Source organism: Brassica napus, chromosome C4, assembly GCF_020379485.1.
Source record: "Brassica napus cultivar Da-Ae chromosome C4, Da-Ae, whole genome shotgun sequence".
NCBI classification, from domain to species: Eukaryota; Viridiplantae; Streptophyta; class Magnoliopsida; order Brassicales; family Brassicaceae; genus Brassica; species Brassica napus.
In genome coordinates, this window is record NC_063447.1 from 47,785,904 (window position 1) to 47,801,078 (window position 15,175).

At 39.4% G+C, this 15,175-nt stretch overlaps 5 protein-coding genes across 5 annotated transcripts; 2 read left to right on the plus strand and 3 right to left on the minus strand.

The window, feature by feature from the left end:
• Positions 1–496: 496 nt before the first annotated feature.
• LOC106375927 (3-hydroxyacyl-[acyl-carrier-protein] dehydratase FabZ) lies at positions 497–1,734 on the plus strand. Its single transcript, XM_013815945.3, has 4 exons — positions 497–752; positions 831–891; positions 969–1,113; positions 1,336–1,734. Exons 1-4 carry the CDS (start codon positions 554–556, stop codon positions 1,591–1,593), a joined length of 663 nt encoding a protein of 220 aa, XP_013671399.2. The 5' UTR covers positions 497–553; the 3' UTR covers positions 1,594–1,734.
• On the minus strand, positions 1,681–4,617 carry LOC106375926 (inositol-3-phosphate synthase). Its single transcript, XM_013815943.3, has 7 exons — positions 3,698–4,617; positions 3,518–3,586; positions 3,055–3,438; positions 2,644–2,986; positions 2,358–2,534; positions 2,090–2,278; positions 1,681–2,008 (listed from the first exon to the last, which is right to left on the minus strand). Exons 1-7 carry the CDS (start codon positions 3,883–3,885, stop codon positions 1,826–1,828), a joined length of 1,533 nt encoding a protein of 510 aa, XP_013671397.1. The 5' UTR covers positions 3,886–4,617; the 3' UTR covers positions 1,681–1,825.
• A 1,833-nt stretch (positions 4,618–6,450) lies between these two features.
• On the minus strand, positions 6,451–8,807 carry LOC106375928 (bifunctional aspartate aminotransferase and glutamate/aspartate-prephenate aminotransferase). Its single transcript, XM_013815946.3, has 9 exons — positions 8,544–8,807; positions 8,237–8,462; positions 8,059–8,152; positions 7,876–7,979; positions 7,555–7,803; positions 7,374–7,487; positions 7,042–7,296; positions 6,836–6,949; positions 6,451–6,769 (listed from the first exon to the last, which is right to left on the minus strand). Exons 1-9 carry the CDS (start codon positions 8,657–8,659, stop codon positions 6,629–6,631), a joined length of 1,413 nt encoding a protein of 470 aa, XP_013671400.2. The 5' UTR covers positions 8,660–8,807; the 3' UTR covers positions 6,451–6,628.
• Positions 8,808–10,227: 1,420 nt separating this feature from the next.
• On the minus strand, positions 10,228–12,279 carry LOC106373115 (AAA-ATPase At1g43910-like). Its single transcript, XM_048756298.1, has one exon. The coding sequence runs from the start codon at positions 11,624–11,626 to the stop codon at positions 11,204–11,206; it is 423 nt and encodes a 140-aa protein (XP_048612255.1). The 5' UTR covers positions 11,627–12,279; the 3' UTR covers positions 10,228–11,203.
• Positions 12,280–12,345: 66 nt separating this feature from the next.
• Positions 12,346–14,293, plus strand: LOC106399911. Its single transcript, XM_013840355.3, has 2 exons — positions 12,346–13,886; positions 14,129–14,293. Exons 1-2 carry the CDS (start codon positions 12,683–12,685, stop codon positions 14,161–14,163), a joined length of 1,239 nt encoding a protein of 412 aa, XP_013695809.2. The 5' UTR covers positions 12,346–12,682; the 3' UTR covers positions 14,164–14,293.
• Positions 14,294–15,175: the final 882 nt, after the last annotated feature.

Here is a 15,175-nt window from a genome sequence, read left to right on the forward strand (position 1 = left end):
CTAAAACAACAATTATCAAATGTATTTATAGTTGAAACCTGTAAATACTTTTTTTCAATAACAATCTTCTACTTTTCACTTCACTTCTCGTCTGCATCTATATACCATATTCCCGCCTCTTCTCTTCCTTGTATATATATACTCTCCAAGGTCTATCATAGTTTGAAGCAACTCATCACAAAGACCGGCATTCCCATACCAACAGACTTGAGCAAAACTTCTTTGCTTTCGTGAGAAAGAATTCGAGAAAACCAAGAAAAGAATCTCTCTTTTAATTTGTCTCTGATGAAGTTTAGTATCTCTACCTTAAATCCACTAAATTAAAGCATTCACGTGGACAAAAAGTAGGAACTAACAGTATTGGTTATGCCTAAAGAAAATGAATCTCATCTCTTACTTCCTCCACAACATTGTCAGTAAAGGTCTTTAATTAAACATGTTTTAATATAAAAAAGAAAAAGAAAAAAGAAAAGAGTTTTGTGAGGGATATTTAAGCATATTAGGGAAGCATGAGGGGCAGGCAAACTCTCTTCATTGTTTGTGTTCTTTGATAATGGCTATTACTACGTCGAACTCGGTACTCTCCCTGAGCTCGAGTCATCATGATAATCAGCCCAGAATCCCTCTCATTCTTTCCCCAAGATCTCATCCTGTTTCTCTCATACACAACAAGCGACCTAGTTCCCTTGCGATTCGTTGTTTCAACAAAGACGATAATGTCTCATCCGAAAAAGATACCCCAATCGAACTCAGTAAGAAAAATTTCTAGACTTTCTGACATTTCATATCCTCCCCCAACTAACTCAACTCGTCTCTTCCTTAATCTCTAGAGTTTTCAGCATTTCCAACGGTTATGGACATTAACAAGATCAAAGAGATATTGCCTCACAGGTACGTACACTTTTTTCTAGGAATTGAAGCGTTTTCTTTTGTAAGTTTTGATCATTTTGTTTCTTTGATCTTGTTAGGTTTCCGTTACTGCTGGTGGATAGAGTGATAGAGTACACGCCTGGTGTTTCAGCTGTAGCTATTAAGAACGTCACTATCAATGACAACTTCTTCCCTGGTCATTTCCCTGATCGACCCATCCTGCCTGGTGGTCTCATGATTGAGGTAACAACAATGCTTAAAGTCTCATGTTAGTTTTGGAGCGTGATCCTGACTAACTTAGTGTGACATCTTTATATATGATTGGTAAATGAGTGGTTAGGGATGTAAATTGGGCCTAATGATCATGTCTAGCCCAGTCCAAATTAAAATGGTCGTAGCTTATATTTGAAAGACTTGAACTAAAAAAGAGCACTTAACTAAAAGGTTGAGTTTGTGTGTCGTTAGGCAATGACACAAGTGGGAGGCATAGTAATGCTGCCGGAAGTAGGAGGGTCTCAAGATAACTTCTTCGTTGACGGCATTGATAAAGTGAAATTCCACAAACCAGTGATTGCAGGTGACACACTGGTCATGAGGATGACTATTCTCAGCTTCCAGAAACGCTTCGGGCTTGCTAAGATGGAAGGTAAAGCTTATGTGGGTGCCTCCTTGGTCTGCGAAGGCGAGTTCACGATAGTTTCTTCTGCAGGTACTTCGTCGTGATCTTACAGTCTCACTCGCTGCTGTATGAGTTTTCTTTTTTCTGTGATTCTCTTGGCCTTCTGTGTTCTGTATTAATGTCTCTCTGAGTGATGAAGAGAATCATGATATAAATAAAATAAAGAAAGTTTGGTTTAACACAAAGATAGTTACTCTTTAAGTCTATTACACATTTGATCCAAAAGCTTAAGCTAAAGTTTTAGATCCTTTTGCTCTTCTTCATCCTCCCTGTCCTTCACTTGTACTCCAAGATCATGTTGTTCTCTGGCGCAAGCCCAACGCAGCCCCTAAGAATGTTTTCCAGCATAGCCCTCTGCTTCGATAGAGCGTTTACCACCGGCGTCCCAGGGGGTACAAGAGGTGCCTTTGTGAGGTAACTGAGTATGGTTGCTACTGGGTGGAAAGAGTGATACTTCCCCTGTAATATAAAAAAGATCCAAACATGAAAAAAAACAAGATCACGGAGAAACTCAAGTACTAGGTAGAGGAGAACACAAACCTCTCCTTTGGCTCTGAATTGGATTCTAGTGCTGAGTTCCGCGAGAAGAACAAGATCCAAGATGATTGGAGCAGCCAACAGAGAATCCTCACAAGTGTTGTGCATTACAATTGTATTCTTCCCTCCCATGAATATTTCCGAGGTGTACTCATCCATGGCTCTCTTACTATCCGCAACATATGGTACATACTACAACACACAACAATAGACTTTGAAATGTGTGTAGAAACAAAAGAAGAACTAATGACTCTAGATTCAAAAAACTAACCTTGATGACAACAACATGGTCAGGATGTTCACCAGGCTCAAAGAGGATGCCATTACTAGCCACCATGTCATCAACAACATTACTCTTTGAAATCTCCTTGGACCTGAAAGTCTGCGGCGCTGAGAGGTTCATCCCATCGTTGTTTCCCAAGTGATTATAGCTCACAATCGAAGTAGGCTACCACACAACAACAAAAAAAGATCAGTCACTCACAAGGTTACTTCACTAACAAGAAAGAACCAAGTTAATGTTACTTGACAAAGAAGCTTTCTTTCTCTCTTTCTACCTTGATCCCAGCTCCAACCAGAAAATCTACCAAAACAGATTTCATCTTAGTCTGACCACTCTTGAAGTCATCCCCACCAATCAAGCAGTTCCTCGATATAGCCAGCTCGATAAGCCCCGGGACAAAAGTATTCTGAGGACTCCCGTTGATAAAAGGAATGCCTTCAAGAACACAAGCAATTGCATAAAGCGTGGAGGGAGAGATCTCAGCCTCGTTCTTCTCAACAGAAGCCAATAGATTCTCCATCGTATCATTAAGCCCTACAACCACATCGCTGTAACGCTCTGTGTTGGCTGTCCATAACACAACTAGCTTATCCACTTTGTTCTTCTCCTTAAACTCCCTACAAAGATTACAATCAATTACACAAAACCAACCAAGTAAAAGTCTTGACATGCTGTTATGTTATACCTCATGTCCTTGATGATGTGATCAACTTGTTCTTTCTTTGTGCCTTTGATCACGCTATTAGCACGTGACCCTTGATTGGCAGCGATGAAGTCAGGGTCGTAGATACCAGGGAGCGGGACCATGTGCTCCATGTAAGGCCTGAGCTGTTTCTGGAGATCGATGTCAAGGACTCTGGCTCTAGCCATAGCGTCTGCTAAGTTCATGTCGCTTATGTCCCAACCACCAAACACAACATCGTCCGGATTCACCATCGGGAGAAGACTCTTGAATGGAGCGTAGATCTCTTCGCCGTTGTAAGATCCGACACGAATCGAAGACGCTTGAGTGAGCGAGCCAAAGTAGTTTGCTTGTTGCACTCCGTCTTTAGTCGCCCACGAGATCCCTCTGCCAACAAAACTTGACAGCTCAAACCAAAGTCTAACCGAAAAAACAACAAAGACAAAACATTTGAGAATTGACTCACTCTTTGTTAGCGATCACACCAGCGGTTAGAGTCGATCCATTGTTTCCTCCCCAACCAACAAGCATAACCCTATAAATCAAAAATGTCACGTGAGTGAAGGTTCGTTATTCTAAGACCGACCCAGATGAATTCGAGTCCGGTTATTACGGAACACGAGTTAAAGATTCAAACTTGATTTACCCTAGTTTGGGGACACGAGTGTCTGTTTTGAAATCGTATTTGATGGTTTTGGGCTTGACGATCCATTGATAAGAACCGTTACGGTTCTCATGGACGACCTCTGTGGTTTCGTAATCGTACACGGAATGGATCTCATTCTCTGTGTACTCCACGTTCGGGCTCTCTACCTTAAAGCTCTCGATGAACATCTTCTCTCTCTCTCTCTCTTTAATCTTTAAGCTTTGTGTTTGGTTTTGTGATCTTGAATCGACGACAAGAGCGAGAGGATATATAGAGAAGACGCGGAGAAGGGGGGACACGTGGCGGAATGTTTGTGGATTGTCTGAGAGGAGATGGTTTGTTCAGTGAGCGAGCGAGCCCACTATTTTAAGCCCAAGAGAGACTGAGAGCAACTAAACCACACGTGTTTGCTTGGTTCACACGCGTGGATGAAGCTAGAATGTGAGAGACACGTTGGAAGCTGGGTCTCTATATATACGTGAAGACAAGTCTTGCTTTTTTGTTAATCTGTGAAGACACTCGAAGGGAAGAGAAAGCGAGAAAGACGAGAGAAGCTGTTAAAACGGCAATGTTTAGCCACCGAGAGACGAGTGGACGACACGCGCAATCTGTTATGTGGAACTGGTATTGTTGGATGTACACGTGGCGAATGATGTGGTGTCACGTCTGAAGAGCGCGAGAGAAAGTTAACGCCGCCGTTAACGGTAAGTTGACCGTTTGTGGAGTCTAGAGGGTCCCAAGGAAATTTTATTGGCTACATGTGTGAAGTGTGGAGTCTGTGGACTCATGGAGTGGAGTTAACTTTTTGTTTGTTTCTTCGAGAAATATTTTTTTTTGTTTCGGAGAATTCTAGAAGATGCATTTAGTTTAGTAAATACCAAATTGAGGCTTTTAATTAATATTTTATCTCCTATTGGAAGTTTGATATCAAATTCTTATAAAAATCATAGTGCTATGCGCAGGTAAGTTTATAATCATTTAAAATCGAAATGTTCTTTAAATTTAAAAACGAAAACAAATAATTTATTAAACTCATCTAGAACTGATCCCGGTTATGTGACACACTATATCTCTTGTTTCGTGTCTTACATATCGATGAAATCCTACTCCTTCCGTTCCTAATAGGTCCATATTTTATAAAAAAAATTTTATTTCAAAAAAATACATATTTTATATTTTCAATATAATTTTTGTTAACTAATAATAAAAAATTGTGGAGTTCAAAAACATTAATTGCATTTTTAAAAATCTTATTAGTTTAAAAATATATGAAATATAAAATTACAAAAAATTATACATTTATAACTAAATTTTAATATGTTTTATTAAAAAGTATAAAAATTTTAAAACATAAATCTTCTAGGAACGGATTTGGGAAACGTAAGAAAAATTATATTTGGCAAACTTAATGTATGTTGAACAGTCCTTCATGGACACGAATGTGTTGGAAGGGAACTATATATCTGTCGTAAAATCTTTTTTTTTTGTAAAACCGTTTAATCATAGTTTCTACCTGTTGTTTATAGTTTCTTTTTTTTTTCGTCAAATGTGTTGTCTATAGACTATAGTTAGATATGTTCATTAGACCATCTTTATCCCGGATTATTAGGAAATTTCTTAATCCGGAGGTCTCATAAAAATCGATCACAAAAATAATGAAATAAGGACTGATCTTGGTTGGATTTTTGCACTGTTTGCGGGCTCCACCAACACGTGACAGTCTGGTTCGTTTTTTTATTTTTTTATTTTTTTGTTTCAGACAAAAAAAAAATTAAAACTAAGAAACCGTGAAACAGTTTAGCGTTAGAGATGATCTTATGGACGATAGACTGTCATTTCCAACGACTATATATGTATTTATTAAGTTTAGTACAGCTATACTGCTATGTATATGTTTCAACTTTCATTGTGAAAATTGTACTACGTACTAAGATTATTGAATCACGATTGTTAAATTAAAACATCATTGTCAAAGAGTCGTGAATAGTTGTGGACCTGGTGAGTGAATGTTAATAATGCAGCGAAGACGAAGCAGTAACCACAAACCATCCAAAGTGTGGGGTTATTTACTTAATTTGATTAAACATGAGTGGTCCTATTAACTAGAGTTTAGAAAGGACGAAGCAATATTTTGAGTGTTCTTATTTCTGTTGAATGTTTTTGTCTTGAGTTCACACTATCACGGATCTGCTTGCATGCCAATGTTATGATGTAGTGATTACATAAACAGCCAATTATCTAATTTAGAGTACGTAAGAAAAGCTTACTGTGATGTAAAGATTCACTATTGTTTAAAATTCAAAATTTATTACATTGATTTCAAAAGGTGGGTTTTGATGGTCTTCCTAGATCTGCACAGACGGTAATGATGTGTTTGGAAGCTTACATGTGATGCAAGTATTTTTTTTTCAAGTAATGATGTGTTTGGAAGCTTACATTGATTTCAAAAGGTGGGTTTTGATGGTCTTCAAGTATTTTTTTTTCCCACAGCAGATGATGCAATTCTCACTTCCATCAACCCCTCACTAAGATGTGAACCGATCTTAGTACATGATCATGTTGTATCCCATTAACCTTCAAAATATACCCAAATCAACTGAGGGAAGATCGGCCTAAGGAAGAGTAGCTTATCATCATTCTCAGTAGTTAGTCCTCATCACTATGAACAAACACAGAGATTGTAAAGACATGAACTACCTAGCTCGCGTGGAATGCATTCAATGTGACTAAGAAATGACTTGCAATGGTTTATGTGTATAAACTTTAGTCTTAATAAATGATTTACAATGGTTTATGGTTACATGAAGCATAAACTTGATGGAACAAAGCCTTAGACAAAGAGTTCTTTTATTGGATTGAAGACAAGGTAGATATATAGTTTACAACATTATATAAACGATCAAAAACACATTTTTTTGTGTGTCCGAACCGTTACACGGAGACAGTGGCACGGAGTGGCTCAAGAGCTTTCTTGATCTTCACAACTGCAGCTCGTAGAACGTCGAGAGATGTGGCGTATGAAATCCTAATACAAGTATCGTCCCCAAAAGCATCTCCAGGAACCATTGCAACCTACTCAAACCAAAAACATATCAACACTTTTAACTAAAGAACTATGTAGATGTGAAAAGGGTTTACCTGAAACTTGTCAAGAAAGTATAATGCAAGAGATGACGAGTCCTTGATCAAACCAAAACCTTCAGCTTCTGATCCGTAGTAAGCACTGAAGTCAATAAAGAGATAAAAAGCTCCCTGCAGGCAAAGTAATAATAACACCAACAATCAAGAACTAGAAGACTGAAGAAGAAACTAGTAAGTAAATAGCTTCAAAGAGAAGCAAGCACCTGAGGTTCAGAGATCTTAACACCTTCCATTTCACGAAAGTTTTTAACCAAGAAATCTCGTCTCTCTCTGTATGCTTTCACCATCTCAGCTACAGTCTCTCCTCCAGCTTTTCCTAACCCAAGTGCAGCAACACCTGCCTTCTGAGCTATGCTACTAGCTCCTGAACTAACCTGGCCTTGTAATTTACTGCAAGCTGCCACTATATGTTTAGGACCAGCGAGGTATCCAAGCCTCCAACCCGTCATAGCGAAAGCCTTCACATATCATATGATCATCAGTAAAGATTTACATCGGTTAACACTAAACCAAAGATTAAATAATAATAAATTACCTTGGAGAAACCGTTTACTGTCAAAGTTCTTTCATACATGTTAGGCAAAGAAGCAAAGCTTGTGTGAGTTGCAGGCGCATATATAATGTGTTCATATATTTCATCTGATAGCACCTAGCAAAAGAAACAGATTTAGCAAAGAAGCCACAAAAGATTGAGCTGTGTGTTTAATGCTAAATACCATAAGCCTTGGATGTTTAGCGACGATCCGTGCAATCTCTTCAAGCAAACTCTTGGGGTAAACAGATCCAGTAGGGTTCGAAGGAGAACAGAGGATAAGAAGTCTAGATTTTTCAGTCAGTTTAGACTCAAGATCTTTTGGATTCAACAAGAAGTTATCAGAGATCTTGGTAGGAATAATCACTGGTGTTGCATCCGCCAGTCTCGCCTGTTCAGTGTAACTTACCCAATACGGTGCTGGAATTATAACCTGCAAAAACAACACTCCACAGTTATAAAACAAAATCAAAACAAATCCAAAGAAGTTTAGTTATTAGTTTACTTCATCTCCAGGAGAGCAAACAGCAAGCACTGCTTGTAAGAGACTTTGCTTAGCTCCATTGCTAACCAAGATCTGATCCGGTGCATAAGACAATCCATTTTCCTCTGAAAAAAAAACACAAACATTTTAACTCCATTTTCGGACATAACTGAAACACAAAGCAAAAGGTGTGTATCTTTTTACCTTTCAACTTGTGACATATTGCTTCCCTAAGTTCTGTAATACCTGCATTCAGCGTGTACCTAGTGAAACCATCTCGAATGGCATTCATCCCAGCCTATATAAGACAACTGATTCAGCACAATCCGAGAGAGAGAGAGAACATAGTGAAACAACTTGGGAGAAATGTGAGTTTATAAACCTCAGCTACGATTTGAGGTGTATCGAAATCAGGTTCTCCAGCAGCGAGTCTGATAACGGGAACACCGGACTGAACAAGAGTGGAGGCAAGATCGGTAATAACCATAGTCTTGGAGGGTTTTAAGGATTTGACACGAGGGCTAAGTGAAGTATCCACTGATAAAGACAGAGTCTCTGAATCATTTGGTTTGGCCATGGCACAGATTCTAGATGAAACCTTACAGTACCTAACCGTTGCATACCAAAGTTCAAATCTAAATTCTAAAGTTCTAAACTTTAGAATGTTGAAACAGAGAGAGGAAACTCACGAGGGGGAGAGAGGGAGTTGTTGGAACCGGATCGACCCGATTGGTTTCTTTGAATCTGGGTACGGTGCGGCGGTGAATGCGGACGAAATGACGGAGGCGGAGGTCTCAGAAGACATTGGGGTTGGTGAGTAGAGTCGAGCTTTTGGGGGAGTTTGGTGAGGGCAAAATTATTTATATAGTTTCTAAAAATTTGGCCACCAACCCTTGTCAGTCGCCGGCGGCTGATAATATCGCCGGAACTAATAAAGTTTCTTTTTTGGGAAGATTAACGGACGTGAACTTTTTTAACTCCGTCAACCCAGATGATAAGACTTGTTAACGCCCGTTATTTAACTACCCCCGCATTGACATTTTGTAATAACTATTCCACAAAACAATACTTTCTTCACCTGTGCATGTGGTTCTAGTAGAATGACATCAATTTTTCCCTGCATGCTGCTAATTAAGTACATCCACAGTTGATGTCTTCTAATGCCTTGTGATGTGTAAATTGTTTTGTCACTTTTAAACATTCACCATAGCCAAAGTGATTAAATAACACTCAAAGTTGTGTCGGAATGACTCGTCTTAATTTTGGGGGTGGTCTGTCTATAATTCTAAAATATGAAAAATAAAATAAGCAATGTAGCAAACTGTTGGCTATCCAAAAAGATACAAAAGTGAGAGACTTTTTTTGACTATTTTATCTTGGAATCGAGGGAAGAGTAAACTTTTTTTTTAAATGTTAAATTAATTCAAACAAAAAAACTGTTCTACAATTTGTGGTGGAGTGTTGCTTATTGTTTCATACTAGAAGAAGAGTAAATTGTCATTCAAAAGCTATTTTGATATTTGTTAGAATTCACCCATCTTGCATGGCCATGAAGACTTAGACAACTTTTATATTAAAATTATTAAAAAAATCAAACAGATTAACTAATTCTTTTTAGTTTTAGTTAAAATATTTTATATTATCATATTTTTATAAAATTATTTGCACAAAGATTGGTTGCTCACGTAATATTATGTATGTTAATAAAAAGTTTAAAAAAAAAAAAAGAATTTGAAATGGGCCATAGGGCGGTTGCACTGACCCCCTATACTTAAGATAAGGCAGGCGCTGCTTCCTCCACTTTGTATCTTCTTCCTTTCTGATCTTCTTGGTTTCCAAGAATTCAAGGAGACTTTTTCAAAAAAAAAAAAGAATTCAAGGAGACCTTTGAACGCAATATCAGCGTCCTTACTAGCCATGAGCTGCTGCGTGACTTCAGCCGGAGTTGCACTCACTTCAAGGACAAGCTTCTCAATGGGATCAAACAGGACGTGTTCATTAATTTTAAGGTACAAAGCCACAAGCTTCTTGAACACAAAGGGTGTACAATTATCCATGAGAATGTGAACGTCCATTCCTCCCGGCCTCAACAAAGCCGGGTCAAGCTTCTCCTTGTGATTCGTTGTGGAGATTATGATCTTTTCTTCTCCGCAGAAAGACCAAAGTCCATCCACAAAGTTAAGTAGACCAGACAACGATATCTGTCCAGAAGAGAAAGATTCATAAGCTTGAGAAAAAGAAAAAAAACACAGGTTATAATAAAAACAGAGGATGTTTATCAACTTAGACCAACTTCTAACTTCTTCTTTGTTTGAACGGGATTCAGTCGACTAGAGTGAAAGAAGTCGGAAATAGGATGATTAAAGACGTTTTATTAGATTCGAACTGAAGGGTTACAAGAGTGACAGGAAAGTGAGAGAGCAACAAGATCAAAGAGATCGCTAAAACCCTAGATCTAGCCGCTTAGTGTGTAAAATCCCAAAGTCTCCTTTCTTGTTGCTTGTTCTCCTCTTTTTATAGGTTTTCTGTCCTTGATGCCCTAATTTCGTACCTCTTTGGGCCTTGATGCGAGAGGCCGAGTATGCGGGCCTGGACAAAGTTCCCTCCAAGCCGGATACTTTCGGTTGGCTTACTCGACCGTCTAAAAGTACTCTAAGGTCGAGCTGACGTGTTTAGCCGCCGAGCCGACCAAACTAATCCGACTTGCTGGATTAGGACCTGTTATTCGATGTGCCTTGTAGGAGATGGGCCTGTTATTTCGTATTGTAGGAGATGGATTACATCCCTCCATAAGGCCCATCTCACGCAACTCACCATCGTCTTTAACGCTCTGAAACTGGAGGTCATAGATATTATATCTCACATGATGTGATTAGCGATTGCAGCGACAATTGAGGATTTTCCGGTACCCGGAGGACCGTAAAGAAGATATCCACGTTTCCAGGCACGTCCCACGCTCTTGAAAAAGTCTTTTCCTTTGGAGAAAGCGTCAAGATCTTAGATCAATGTTGTCTTGAGATCTGGCTCAATGGCTAGGGTCTCGAATGTGGCGTGGTGCTCGAAAATGGCGGCAAGAATCTTTTTTGTTGTATGTGAAGATCTCGAGATCCTCTCGGTGCTTCATTATCTTCTCTGCTGATTTCGCCAAGTATGTGAAGTAATTTGTTTGTATCTTCTCACGAAATTCCTTCTTACATGTCAAGTGAAAGTACCTTAAAACATCCACAAACCAACACTGTAAGAACAAAAAAAATGTCGGCATGCTGGGCCCACAGATTAGTACGTGGGCTATGGTCGCAGGGCACTATGGTTAATTCAAAAAAAAAAAGAGGAGAGTCAAAGGTATAAGTTAAACAGAGCCTACCCGTTTCTCCCGGCAATACTTCTTAGTCTCAACAGAGTGAAGAGTCCACTCAAGGCGAATCCCTTCAAACTCATCTATGATTTTTTTATTCACAGCGATTCCAAGTTTTGGCTCAGCCGCTGGGTTCTTGAGATCACTCGAACCCACTAGGAGTTCACTGGTGGAGAGTCCGGCGAGACGCGTGGGTAAGTAAACTTCAGGCGCACGGAAAGTCTGGTTCTCAGCAAACTCCCACCGTTCCTCGATAACAAAGGTGAAGTCCACAACTTTCAGAGAGACGTATTCTCGGATTCGCTCGGGAACAACCTCGTTGAGGATTGTACGAAAGAGCATCGTGATTGCAGAAAAATAGGTGTAGAGAGAGAAAACTACAGATAGAGAAGGAACTTGATTATAGAGAGTCGCCATCTTTTTTGTTAAAGAGGAGCTTTGGTAAAGAGTTGGAGAGTTATATGTGCTTATTTACAAGAGCATACCTAGAGATCCATTCAGGGTGTCTTAAATTTTTTTAATAGTAAATGTGAATTAAAAAACTCCGCTAAGAGATGGTATTTTTTTTTTTTTTTGTTCAAATGCTAAGAGATGGTATTTAATATTAACTATTAACTAGAGTTAAATCTGTACGGTCGTGCGGGTATGTTTTTTTAAACACAATTTCATTTATATGTTTAGTAATATATATTTGAAAATTTTGCATACAATATATATATTTTTAATATGGTAATTGTTCACATGATAAACTTGTGGTTTATAATAGATAATTTTATTTATTGTATACAACCAAAAAGGATATTAGTCATTTGTATGTAAAAAGTGAATGATTACGAAAAAACAGAACCGGTTGATTACTTCTTTTTTTTTAATCAAAACCGGTTGGTTACTTTTTTTTATTTTTTGCTAAAAAACCAGTTGGTTACTTAAACCGAATGATTTAAAAACACAAAGACCAAAGCAGGATCAGTTGTCTACCTTCTAAGAGTACATTATACCAAAATCATACATGTAATATACGGAGGTCATCAATATCTTAAGTTATATTTGTGTATCAGGTTCAACTTGTAAAGATCCTAATCAAACGTCGAAATTGTTCTCATAATTAGACGTGTGTCATATATTAGCATAGGAAAGTATATATTCTTATATTCATTTAAGGTAGTATAGTTATGTGCCTCTAACGGCTCCTTTGTACAAAGTATACTATATAATGATATCAATAGAATGAGACCAATCATCGATTGGATTAAACCTAATCAAACATGGTATCAGAGCTTGTGCTCTAATAGCCGCCTCCTAAACCTTTCGTTATTATTTCTGCTCTCTTTACTGTTCATCATCTTCTTCCTCTGTTTCTAAATCTCTCTCTCCTCTGGTTCTAAACATTTCTTCCCTCTCTCACTTCTCAAACTCTATGTTTCTTCTTCTCTCTCTCACTTCTTCCCTTTTTCACAAGTTACAAACGTAACGATGGCGGCACAACCAACTCAAATCTCCGACCGTACCTTGAGTCTCACCCAAATTAAGAATCATATTCCAATCATTTTGGACATGAACCAGATGAACTATGATCTTTGGCGTGAACTCTTCGAGACACACTGTCATAGCTTCACCGTTCTTGGCCATCTCGATGGCACTTCTCTCCCGACGGATCCGACAGACACAGCTTGGTCCCAAGTCGACGGCACTGTCAAGATGTGGATCTACGGAACAATATCTGAATCGCTTCTCAAATCAGTTCTCAAAACCAAGTGCTCTGCACGTGAGCTATGGACCACCATTGAGAATCTGTTTCGTGATAACAAGGAAGCTCGAGCCATCCAGCTCGAAAACGAGCTCCGGTCATTGACGATTGGCGACCTGTCCGTTCATGAGTACTGTCAGAAACTGAAAACTCTTTCTGATCTTCTAGCCAATGTCAACTCACCTATCACAGAACGTGTCCTCGTGATGCATCTCCTAAATGGTCTTAGTTCCAAATTTGATAATATTGTTAACGTCATCAAACATCGATCTCCTCCATGTTCTTTCAGTGATGCTCGCTCCATGCTCAAGGATGAGGAAGACCGTCTCAAGACGCAACGACGACCAGATCCTTCGCACGTTGATCATGCCTCCTCTCCCCAAGTTCTTCTTGCTGCATCACCACAGACCTATGACAACAGAACAGCATCCTCAGCTCCTCAATACCAAAATAACCGAAACAGTGGTCGCAACAACCGTGGAAATAGAGGAGGTGGTCGCCATAATAGGGGACGTGGCAACTCAAATTGGAATAGTGGCAACTGGAATCAACAACAGCCAACTTCTTGGAATGGACACAATCAGCTGCAGTGGCCTGCTCTTCCTCCGTGGTCCATGTACCCACAATGGGCCAACATGCCGATGTGGCCTGGTTCGCCGTGGTCTCAGCCAAACCCTCAAGTAAGAGCTACGGCTGCGCCTCATACACTGCAGAGACAGTCCCGTCCGTCCCCAGGGATCTTAGGTCCAGCACCTCCTTCCACTGGTTCAGCTTATCTTGCAGGAATGCACCAAACCCCTTCTGTGGAATCTAACGATCTCATACCCACAACTCTTGCTAACGCCTTCAATACCATGACTCTCACTGATCCATCTGATGCTGGCTGGTACATGGATTCAGGTGCGACTGCTCATCTCACTTCTCAGCCAGGTACTCTCTCAACTATATCTTCTTCTTCGCATACGTCACTTCCGCTTGTTACTGTTGGTAATGGTTCTATTTTACCGGTCACTGCTTTTGGTCGAACATCCTTTCCATCTACTTTTCGTCCTCTGCATCTTAACAACGTTCTTCTCTGTCCAAAAATTTTAAAAAATCTAATTTATGTGCGTCAATTTACCATTGACAATTCTTGCTCTGTCGAATTTGACCCTCTTGGTTTTCTTGTTAAGGACCTTCGTACTCGGACTCCTCTCATCCGATGTGATAGCAAAGGCCCGCTTTACTCTATCTCGTCTCCCTCTGCTCCTTCTTCACCACAAGCCTTCATTTCCTCTGCCACTGCTTCAACTTGGCATCGCCGTTTAGGACACCCCGGTCATTCTGTTCTTCGTCGTCTTGTTTCTTCTGGTTTATTTGATTGCTCGCAAACTGATATTTCTTCTTTGTGCCATGCTTGTCAACTTGGAAAACATCTTAGACAACCGTTTTATTCTTCTTCGTCAGTTGTTTCTTCTCCCTTTGAAATAATTCATTCCGACATTTGGACGTCTCCAGTGTCCAGTATTAGTGGAATTAAATATTATGTTATTTTCTTAGATCAATTCTCACATTTTGTTTGGATTTATCCTCTTCGTCAAAAAAGTGAGGTTTTTGCAAAATTTTTACATTTTTACAACTTTGTCAAAACTCAGTTTAAAATTCCTATAAAAAGTTTTCAGTGTGACAATGGTGGCGAATTTAATAATCGAGAAATGTTGGATTTCTTTTCTTCTCATGGTATTCAGCCACGTTTTTCCTGTCCATACACTTCTCCTCAAAATGGCTGTGCTGAACGAACCCTCCGCACCATCAACACTCTAGTGCGTGTCCTTCTTTTTCAGTCTCATATGCCAAACACCTATTGGGTTGAAGCATTGCACATGGCGGCTCATCTTTTTAACATACTACCTTCTACTGCCATTGATAACCAAATTCCTTTCACTCGTCTTTTTAATAAAACACCTTCGTATGATCATCTTCGCGTTTTTGGTTGCTTGTGTTATCCCAACCTTTTAGCAACTTCATCTAATAAGCTTTCTCCCCGATCTACAAGGTGTGTTTTCTTGGGATATCCCTCACACCATCTTGGCTACCGATGTCTTGACCTTGACTCTCGACGCATTATTCTATCTCGGCATGTCATCTTCGATGAAGTTACCTTCCCTTTCTTCTCTACATCAACACCTTCATCTATCAACACTCCCATCGCTCCCACTTCTGATCACCCTTCGCTTTTT

What these genes read in the sequence shown, in the direction of transcription:
- LOC106375927 (XM_013815945.3), top strand. Translation starts at nt 554, where the DNA reads ATGGCTATTACTACGTCGAACTCGGTACTCTCCCTGAGCTCGAGTCAT. An exon ending in AAAGAGATATTGCCTCACAG is followed by an intron (nt 892 to 968) that starts GTACGTACACTT and finishes TGATCTTGTTAG; the next exon opens with GTTTCCGTTACTGCTGGTGG. An exon ending in CTGGTGGTCTCATGATTGAG is followed by an intron (nt 1,114 to 1,335) that starts GTAACAACAATG and finishes GTGTGTCGTTAG; the next exon opens with GCAATGACACAAGTGGGAGG.
- LOC106375926 (XM_013815943.3), bottom strand. Translation starts at nt 3,885, where the DNA reads ATGTTCATCGAGAGCTTTAAGGTAGAGAGCCCGAACGTGGAGTACACA. An exon ending in CACATCATCAAGGACATGAG is followed by an intron (nt 2,987 to 3,054) that starts GTATAACATAAC and finishes TAATCTTTGTAG; the next exon opens with GGAGTTTAAGGAGAAGAACA. An exon ending in ACCATGTTGTTGTCATCAAG is followed by an intron (nt 2,279 to 2,357) that starts GTTAGTTTTTTG and finishes TGTGTGTTGTAG; the next exon opens with TATGTACCATATGTTGCGGA.
- LOC106375928 (XM_013815946.3), bottom strand. Translation starts at nt 8,659, where the DNA reads ATGTCTTCTGAGACCTCCGCCTCCGTCATTTCGTCCGCATTCACCGCC. An exon ending in CACCTCAAATCGTAGCTGAG is followed by an intron (nt 8,153 to 8,236) that starts GTTTATAAACTC and finishes TGTCTTATATAG; the next exon opens with GCTGGGATGAATGCCATTCG. An exon ending in ACTTTCTTGACAAGTTTCAG is followed by an intron (nt 6,770 to 6,835) that starts GTAAACCCTTTT and finishes TGGTTTGAGTAG; the next exon opens with GTTGCAATGGTTCCTGGAGA.
- LOC106373115 (XM_048756298.1), bottom strand. Translation starts at nt 11,626, where the DNA reads ATGGCGACTCTCTATAATCAAGTTCCTTCTCTATCTGTAGTTTTCTCT.
- LOC106399911 (XM_013840355.3), top strand. Translation starts at nt 12,683, where the DNA reads ATGGCGGCACAACCAACTCAAATCTCCGACCGTACCTTGAGTCTCACC. An exon ending in TCATCTCACTTCTCAGCCAG is followed by an intron (nt 13,887 to 14,128) that starts GTACTCTCTCAA and finishes TTTCTTGTTAAG; the next exon opens with GACCTTCGTACTCGGACTCC.